The sequence below is a fragment of the Aquila chrysaetos genome, chromosome 17 (assembly GCF_900496995.4).
Source record: "Aquila chrysaetos chrysaetos chromosome 17, bAquChr1.4, whole genome shotgun sequence".
In the NCBI taxonomy this organism is placed as follows: Eukaryota; Metazoa; Chordata; class Aves; order Accipitriformes; family Accipitridae; genus Aquila; species Aquila chrysaetos.
The window spans coordinates 3,005,984-3,015,305 of NC_044020.1; the positions used below are offsets into that span (position 1 = coordinate 3,005,984).

Consider the following 9,322-nt stretch of genomic DNA (forward strand, 5'->3'; position numbering starts at 1 on the left):
TCTGCCGCGGGCAGATGGCCCCAGGCAGTCAGGGACGAGCAAGGGAAAGGAGCCCCTTCATGCTGTATCTGCCTTCCTCACAGGTATTTAAGTGGGCAAGTAGCAGGGTGGGACTGTGGCAAGGGGATTTGCTTGGCTATGAGGCTTTCCTTCCAGAAGAGCCATGGCTGAGAAGCAGATGCTTCTTGAACGAGGTAATTGGATCGGGGATGCGTGATTAATAACCTCCTTTCCTAAACCACAGTTTCAGGGCGGGAATAACACTTCAGAGGTACATGGAGAGGCTTTGTTCCTACTTTCTTCTCCTATTGCTTACCTCTTACATACACACACACAGTCCTCTCTGCTGTCCCTAGCTTCTTCATGGAAGCTCTTTGAACTAGTAGTTAATGGTGATAGGTATCTCAGAAGCATCAGACACGAGCCCACTGGATGCAGAAGGAGCTGAGCTTGGGGGGGGGCTGACCTAGAGGAACCCACCTACCTGCCTTCTACAGCTCTTTGCTCAGCACCGCCTCCCAAAGCATCCCTAACCTTGATCCAGCAAGGCTTGGCCCCCAGAAGAAACTCAGGGGGAATCCTTTGAGCTTGGTCCTTCTTCCAGCTATTCCCAAATACCTGAAAGATCATTGGAATTCATCTGGAATAAACCTTCCAAGACATGACTTGGGGACTTGACATGGTCCCTGCAGGTCTCAGCCTGGGTAGGGTTGGCCTGGAAGAGCTCTGGGTTCCTCACAAGCAACCCTTCCCAGAGGCAACAACCACAAGTGTGGGGGCTTCATTGTCCCCTCACCCTGTGCACCCAGCTGGTCCAGCGGCTGGGCTCAGGGACAGGGTGGCAGGCGGCTTCCCTGGGTTGCCACAGCATTTGTCACTCTCCAAACTCGGGCCCCAAACGCTTCTGCTGATGGATCAGTCAGCTTGAGCCACTTTGGTGGCTGACCTCTGGTGAGGGGGCCCATGGGATCACCATGCCTATCCATGCATGTCATGCGGACACTGCATTCCTCCTTTCTGGACAGATTATGTCCATCAGTTCTGTGCTAATGGACAGCCAGTGCAAGAGTCCAGAAGGAAATGTAAGGGAAGGCGGAAGAAAAAGTTTGGGGGAACTCCAGGAGGTATAATGGAATTGCCTGCCATATGGTCACCCCTGTACAAGCATGAACAACCTGATCCTTTGAAATACTAGTCAACCAGTGGTCATGATGACGACGTGGCTTGAAGATTACCTCTCTGGAGTGGTATTTCTGATTTCAAGAGGAGAGAGACATGAATGACAAAAATAAGAGCCTGGTAGACATCCCAGATGACAAAAGACTGAGAAGATGTCGCTGGCCTCCTGCTGGGATAGCTTTGCTGGTCATGGGGTGTGTGAAAAAGGGTGCCCAATGACTAAAGCTAGCAGAAGGCCCTGTACATAAACCAGCTGGGCAAAACTGAGGAAGACCAGCCCAGCTTCCCTCGCTCATGGTGGAAGATTTTGCTCCCCCAGTGCAAAGGGTGTTTTGCTGCTGAGCTGCATACACGCTTGCACCAAGCTTCTTGTAGCCTTAGTCTGTCAGAGGACGCAAGAGGGGGCCTGATAAAGGTATGCAAAACCGAGCAGTCATACGGAGAAAGTAGATTAAGAGCTTTTGTTCTTCTCATACCGCAGCAGAACAATGGGATGTATCCTGCCCATGAAACGAATAGGCAGCAAACTCACAGCTGAGAGAAACAAACGCTTTTCCACCCAAACCTGATCACCCCGCCGTACACAGCACTGCCGGGATCCACCAAGGCCACGCCAGGTGAAACACAAACACCCACATTTACGCCGGCCGATGCTGAGGGAAGGGACCCCAATCCTCTCGCTTCGCAGCGTGACCCAGTCTCCGGCTCCTCTTCCCATCCCACCTCCCTCAGAGGCGGGCAGTGCTCTCCCGGCCGTCTGCGGCAGGAATCATGCCGGCCGGCCAAAGCCTCTGGTGCTCTCCACCGTTGAGCGAGGGGTGCTGGGCTAGGTGGGCATCAGGCTGGATCCAGATGGCGAATCCCACGTTCCTCTGCAAATAAGAGGGAGACGCGTGTGCGAGAGCGCGAGGGGAGTACGTGGGCATTTAACGGGCATCCATACAGGAGCGGGCGTGCTGCCTGGGAGGAAGGCAGGGCGGGCACAAAGGGCGATGCAGAGGGCAGCTGTTTCTGCGAGGCAGGTTTTGGTGTTCTCATTTGTTCTTTTTTTTCTCTTGTTCCCTAGGGAATTTTAAAGGTCTGTGTAAGCAAATCGATCACTTCCCTGAGGATGCAGATTATGAAGCCGATACAGCAGAATATTTCCTCCGTAAGTCCGCAGGCTCTTCTTGCAATGGCTTGTAGGTTCTAGCGTCGGGTGCCTTTTGCTTTCTGCAGGTAGGGTGGTGGAGATGCTGGGACCTGTGAGGCTCAGCGGGCCAGAGGAGGTGACCCCAGAGCCTCGCCACCCCCAAAAACAGCTCCACTCTCACCTCCCTGGGCCCTGCCCATGAGAGAGTGCAAGGTGTGAACTCATAGTAACAACCAGCGGCATTTTTTATTAACGGCAATTAATTAGGATATAAATCCAGAGTCTTCAAATCCATCAGAGAGCTGCTGAGTGGGCATAAGGTCAGGACTGCGCTGGCTGGGGCAGTGTGAGTGTGTGTGAGTGTGTGTGTGTCCTCCTAAAGCAGAGGAAGTTTGTATTTCTTTACCTGATACTCCAGTTGCACCAGATTTAAGATGTTAGCCGGATGGTGTCCGAGGAGCACCTATTTCTGTCTTCACCTTTCCCCAAACACCACTTGCCTACGGAGGCTGCAGACCTGATCTTTGCTGGTTTTAGCGATTTTAGTGATGGGAATGGGAAGGAGGAATAAGGACAGTCAGAGCCCTTTGAAGAAAAGACCTGATGCTCACCCAGAGCCCCTTGGGGAGGTGCTGTACCCCAGGTACACGGCGTCTCCGTAAAGAAACCTAACCTGAGCTCCGAGTCCAGCATGGGACGTGCAGGTAAAGCTTGCACAGCTTCGCACATGGGGTCAGGGAAGGCAGCCTGGCCAGCAGGACAGATCCACATCATGTGTTGCCCTCCCTGATCGCAAGTCAGCATTTCCACCTGCCCCACAAGCAGGAGCTTGCTCTTCCTTTGGCACAGCTGAACAGGGATCACTCCTCCTCTTAGGTCCCCACCTCGCTATCCTGCCCTCCTTCCACAAGCCCAACGCGTTTTGGCATCATGAGATCTTCTCCTTTCAGAAATGTGAGATAAGAGCTTTTGACCTCCCAAGGTTAAGCACCAGAGGTCTCCAAAGGCCGGGAGTCTTTCAGAATAGCTCCTTGTCATCTGGGCATGCTCCAAGCCAGATGTAGAGACCCAGCCCTGCAGCAGGGCTGAGAGAGATAATTTAGGCTCTGTGAGGCTCATTTGTATGTGAAAAGAGGCAGATCTTATGCTGCTTCCTCTTGGTTTCTCAAACAGTTCTTCATCCACTGTAAATTGTAAATAACCCGGGGAGATTGCTTCTTTCAGATGCCTTTCTGCAGCATTGGTCTCTTAATCGCTGCGTGGCCCCTGAACAGCAGAGCTGAAGACTGGGGTTTGATCCAGTTTGGCACAGCGACTGTGGAGGCCGCCTCTGAGGGCAAACCAGCTCTTGCAGAGTCGTTTGGGAACGAGAAAGCTGCCTGCAGCATCAGCTGCACTTCAGAAAGAAGAGTTGGAGGAAGGGGGTGAACATCTCAAGAAGGATGGGTCTGTTCCCTCAGAGGGAACAAGATCTGAAGACGACGACTGGCCCAACGTCAGGATCTGATGGTGTCCCCAGGGTAGCGTCCTTTTTAAGAAAGAACGAGGTTCAAAGAGGGATTTGGCAAGTCAGTAGAGGACTACTTGGGTCACTTCTGAGGGAAGTGGGATTTCTGCTGGCTTAGACCTGACTGGAGAGGGACCCCACTGAACAGCTTCTTCCCAGGACTTCTGCCAAACCGGAGTCCCTGGGCGCTCTGCATGGGTACTGGCAAGAACAGATAGGAAGTTGTTTATTAGTATCAGACTAGGCGATTCCCACATTCAGGGGACCAGGACGATCGTGGGGCAGTGTCCACAGCCTGGCTAGAAGGGCTTAGACTTTATTTCTGCCAGCCATCCACATAAGGTGCCTTAGGCTTTTTGAAATCAAATGCTTGTTGTCAGAGAGGAAGCAGAAGCATCCCTGCATTTTTTTGCTAGAAGACACTTGAGTTAGAGAGTAGACCGATGATATGAGGGAGCATCCGAACACCATCATGAGTCTCCTTCTCTTTAGACCAAAGACTCCAGACCCAGGAAGGCTGGATGAGATTCTGCCCCTGTCTTGCTGGCGTGGTCCTCCTGAGGGACAGAAAGCAGGGGCTGAGGGAGGCTGCCGTCCTCCCCCATCACATAACGCCCGCAACTCCCCGTGTCAGCCAGCAACTTTGTGTTCTCCCAACAGATATGAATTTCAGAATTAAGGCCCAGATAAAACTGATGTGCTCAGGGCCAGGCTGTGGGACTGACCAACCATCCCTCTAGAAACCCTCTGAACAGCGGATGTCTGCTTGATGTTCGCTTTCTGCCATTCAAGCTTCCCATTGTCAAATCCCACCTTGCTTTCCAGAAGCTATTAAGACGGTTATTATCACTATCCTCTTCCCTGAAACACAGCCAGGCAGAACTGGAAAGCAAGCAGGAGAGGTTTCGCCCTGCCTTTTGCACTCCCCACGCACAGGCAGTGGGCTAGGGCCCCCCTCAAAGAGCCGATTGCTTGTGCCTGGTAGGATCCTGACGCTGACAGGGTCTCTGCCTGCTTAGGAAAAAGTCCTGCGCTTGCTTCAGTACAGTTCATTCCTGCAGGCAAGGAGGGATTAGCTTTCATCCCCCCTTCCAGATCTTTGCTCCACAAGCAGAATTGCACCAGTCCATCTGATACCTTTCTTTATCAAGCAAGGCTTCATTTCACACTTTAACAGCTTATTTTCTCTTGGGAAGGGAGGAAGGAAGGCCTTCCTAGTTAAAAAACGTGAATATTGGCAACATGAATTCAGGCAGATTGTTGGTACCCACTGAACAGCCCACGAGCAGTGTGTGCGTGCGTGCGTATACGGGTGTGCGTCTACACAGTCCTGGCCTTTTGCTGCGTGAATACGAGAGAGTCGCCCCAGAAGCTTTGGGGTATGTTTTGCACGTGCGTATGAGCATATACGTGCATCTATACCCTTGCCCTCTGCTGGCTGAGCTCTTCCCATATCGACCGATGGAGAGTGTGCGTGTGTGGGAGCTGGCACATCTGAACCCATCACTGCCCTCTGGAAGGAGCCCAGCCGTTTAATCACTAGGATAAGCCCCGCGTTTCTGCACGCAGGGCTGGGACTTTCGCTTCTCAGTCCTCGCTGCAGCCGCAGAGCAGTGCACAGCACCAGGAGCTCCTTCCCATCCCTAAAAAAAAAAAAAAAGAAAATTCTCTCCTTGAGATGCTCATGCCCTTTCGGGAGGATTCGAGATTGAGCAGCTCCACGGGAAGCATTTGGGTTGCTGCTCTTTGAAGAGCAGGCTTGAGCGGCAGCACCCCGCAGGAGGAGAGGCCGGATGGTGCTGGGGCTCCCCCTCCAGCCCATAGTCCCCCCAAAAGCAGAGGAAAAGACAGCGTGAGGGGGGACAGGCAGCACGGGCAGGCTCCCAGCTCAGCCACCAGCCCCGCAGCCCCCACCAGCAGCAGTGGCCAGGACACAGGAGAGTTGCTTCGGACCGCTCTCTTTTTCTGACACACTTTGTTTCTCTCTCCTTCCCTCCGTCCCCCAACACCTTTATCCCTCCTCAAATTACTACCCCCCCCCAAACGTTGCCCTCCATCTCTGCCCTTCACCCCCACCCACGAAACGTGCTCGCGTCCCCCCGTCCCCTCGCCCTGGCACTGTTTCCGTGCCCCTTTTTTCCTCTCTCTCACACCTGCGCTGTTCTTTCTGCCCCTCTCCCTCTCTCCTCCGCAGGGGCTGTTAGAGCCTCTAGTATTTTCCCGATCCTGAGCGTGATTCTGCTTTTCATGGGTGGACTCTGCATTGCAGCCAGCGAGTTCTACAAAACCCGACACAACATCATCCTTAGTGCCGGCATCTTCTTCGTGTCTGCAGGTAAAGGGATGCAGAGGGCCTGACGCCCCGGAGATGGGCTCCGGGGGGCGGGTGGGGGAGCCTGCCCAGCTGGAGCATCCAGCAGGAGCATCCTGCTGCCTAGGCAGGAGTGCGTGTGTTTCCCAGCCTGGATGAGCCTTAATTGGGGCGAAAGCAGCCTCCCGAGGATGCCTCTCCACCCTGCCTGCTCGCCTGGCAGGGGCAGGCAGCAGCGCTCTGCAGGCAGGGGCTTTCCTGCTGCTTGGGAGCTGCTGGAGGGAGAGGGTTTCCCCACATCCAGGGACCAGCCAGGAGCGCAGTCCAGGGATGCAGCAGGCACGCGAGGAGGGTCTTGCCCTGTTTCCCCAAGGAAAGCTGCCCACCGGGAGGGGATGGGTGGCTGGGGGACCTCCCGTCCCTAACTCCTGGGGGCAGGGGCTCAACCCCACGGCCCCCAGCGCTGCCACGGGTGACCCTCCTGACGTCTCCCTCTCTCTCCTCCGCCGGCCGGCTGGCAGGTCTGAGTAATATAATTGGCATCATCGTATACATATCAGCCAACGCTGGAGACCCCTCCAAGAGTGACTCCAAGAAGAACAGCTACTCCTACGGCTGGTCCTTCTACTTTGGGGCCCTGTCCTTCATTATAGCCGAGATGGTGGGAGTGCTGGCCGTCCACATGTTCATAGACCGGCACAAACAGCTGCGCGCCAACGCTCGTGCCACGGACTACCTCCAGTCCTCCGCCATCACCCGCATCCCCAGCTATCGGTACCGCTATCAGAGACGCAGCCGCTCCAGCTCCCGCTCCACCGAGCCTTCACACTCCAGGGATGCCTCTCCCGTCGGGATCAAAGGGTTCAACACCCTCCCATCAACAGAGATCTCGATGTACACCCTGACCAGGGACCCGCTGAAGGCAACCACCACCCCCACCGCCACCTACAACTCCGACAGGGATAACAGTTTCCTCCAGGTTCACAACTGTATCCAGAAAGAGAACAAGGACTCTATCCACACCAACACAGCCAACCGCCGGACCACCCCGGTATGAAGCCGTCGCCAGGAGCTGAAAATGGGGCAGGAGCGGGCAGGAGGAGATGGGGTGGGCTGCGGGGTGGGGAGGGTGGAAGGGAGCAGGGGGCAGGAGGGGGGTGGGAAGGAGGAGGTGGAAGCGCCCCTTGGGGGGGTGGGAACCTTCCCAACGCAAAAAAAAAAAAAAAAAAAAAAAAAAATCCACAAAAAAAAAACAACAAAAACCAACAAAAAAAAAAAAACAACAAAAAAACCAACCAACGAACAAGCAGATAAGCAGACAAACAAGCGAGCGAACAAAAAAACAAACAAACAAACGAAAAGGAAACGCGAGGAAAGAGACGACAGTGAAAAAAATTGTTTAAAAAAAAAAGAAAAAGAAAAAAGGAAAAAAAAGAAAAACTTTAAAACCGAGAGAAAGAGATTTAAAAAATAGAAATAAATTTAAAAGAAAATGCATGATTTCCCATGTACCATTATTTTAACATTTAATAAAAACAGACTTAAAAAAAAATAAAAGGGAACCAAGAAATAACAAACGACAATAAATCAAGTGGGAGGAGGAGGAGGAAGAGGAGGAGGAGGAGGCAGCTCTTTGGATTTTGGGGGGTTTTATTATTTAATTTTACGGTTTGTTTCCCACTTACCTTTAACCCAGCATGGGCTCCTCAGGCGACAGGGGATGGGGGTTCAGGTGGCAGCGACTTGGTGTCCTTGGGCCAGTTACGGAGGATCCCGGGGTGCCGGGGTCAACCGCGACCCGCTCCGTTCCCCCGGGATCCGTGGGGATCCGCTCCGCTCCCCCAGGATCCGTGGTGATCCGCTCGTCCCCCGCGGGTCCGTAGGGGTTGAGTGACTCCTGTCCCTAGGGATTCCAGGAGCCGATGCTGAGTCACCCCTCTGCAGTGTCCCCCCGGGGGGGTCCCCACTTCCCCGGCCCTGGGGACCCTGGGGTTAACGGTGACAGTACAAAAAGCAAACAGACACAGTAAATAAAGATACACACACACACACAGAGACAAAAAAAAAAAGGACAAAAAAAGGTTTCTTAAAAAAAAAAAGTGGCAATTTTTTTAATAAAACAACAGCTATAAATAAATGTAAATATAATAAGTGGATTTACTTGCAAGAAAAACAGATAGTATTTTTTTCTTTTCATTTCTGTTTTCTCCAGCTTTAAACTGTGAAAAAAAAAAAAACAAAAAAGAGAAAAGACAGCGGGGAGCAGGGTGGGGGGCTGACGGAGGGGAACGGGGGCTCCCATCCCTTCGGGAAGCTGCTGCGTCGGTGGGAAGGGGGGGGGACACGGGAGGCCACAGCCGAGGGCAGCGTGCCGACGGCGGGGAGGGCGGCACTCGTGCAGACACGCGCACGCTCTCCTGTGAATGCTCCGGAGGCTCCCCAGGGCGGTCGCGTGCCCCCCCCCCCCCCCAAAATTTGCCCGCGATCCCCCTTCTTAGTTCCCGCCAGTGGGGCTGCGGCCATGTCGGGGTATGGCGAGGCCCACCCAGCTGCCCCGCGAAATGGCTCCTCGACCACCCTGGCCACGGCCAAGCCCCCCCCCCCCCCCATCCCGACCCAAAGCCGGCTGCTCGGCCTTGACACACGAACCCCCTCCGGCCTCCATCCTGGGGAGACCCCCGCTCCGGGTTGAGCCCCCCCTCAAGTCCCGGCGGCCATGCCGGCGAGAGGCGCGAAGCCATCGGGCATCTCCGCGTCCGCTGGGTTTTACCCTCGTCCCCCACCTCGCCGGGGTCCCACGCCGGGACCCCTGGCCTGGCTGCAGCCCCCTCCCTCCCTGCCATGCCTCGGGGGGGGGGGGGGGGGAACAGGGTACCGGGGGTGCCAGGAACCGCTTTTAATCCAGCTCCCCGCTGCGACGGCCGCCGCGGATACAAGCGGGAGGGGAGACGGCGGCAGGGGAGCGCGGGGGGGGGGGGACCCCTCTGTGACACCCCCATGAGCCGCGGCAAGGACAGGACCCCTTTTGGTGCTGCTCCCCAAAAGCAGCAGCACCCCGGGGGCAGGCGCGAGGCCGAGGGTTTGCAGGATGGGGCCGCCGAGCCCTTGGGCAGCTCAGACCCACTTTTCGACTGGTTTTTTTTTTTGTTTTTTTTTTTTTTTCCCGTCCCCGTTCCCGCTGCTCCAGTTTTAG

The 9,322-nt window shown here is 54.8% G+C and overlaps 1 protein-coding gene across 2 annotated transcripts in view; it reads left to right on the plus strand.

Annotated features, from left to right (window-relative positions):
- CACNG2 (calcium voltage-gated channel auxiliary subunit gamma 2) overlaps positions 1-8,194 on the plus strand; it is a 53,692-nt gene extending 45,498 nt beyond the window's left edge. For both annotated transcript variants that reach the window (XM_030040668.1, XM_030040669.1), the window contains 3 exons: positions 2,246-2,329; positions 6,013-6,153; positions 6,651-8,194. In XM_030040668.1, coding sequence (XP_029896528.1) covers positions 2,246-2,329; positions 6,013-6,153; positions 6,651-7,186 — 761 coding nt within the window. In that variant the 3' untranslated portion in view covers positions 7,187-8,194. The remainder of the gene's footprint in view (positions 1-2,245; positions 2,330-6,012; positions 6,154-6,650) is intronic.
- The last annotated feature ends 1,128 nt before the right edge of the window (positions 8,195-9,322 follow it).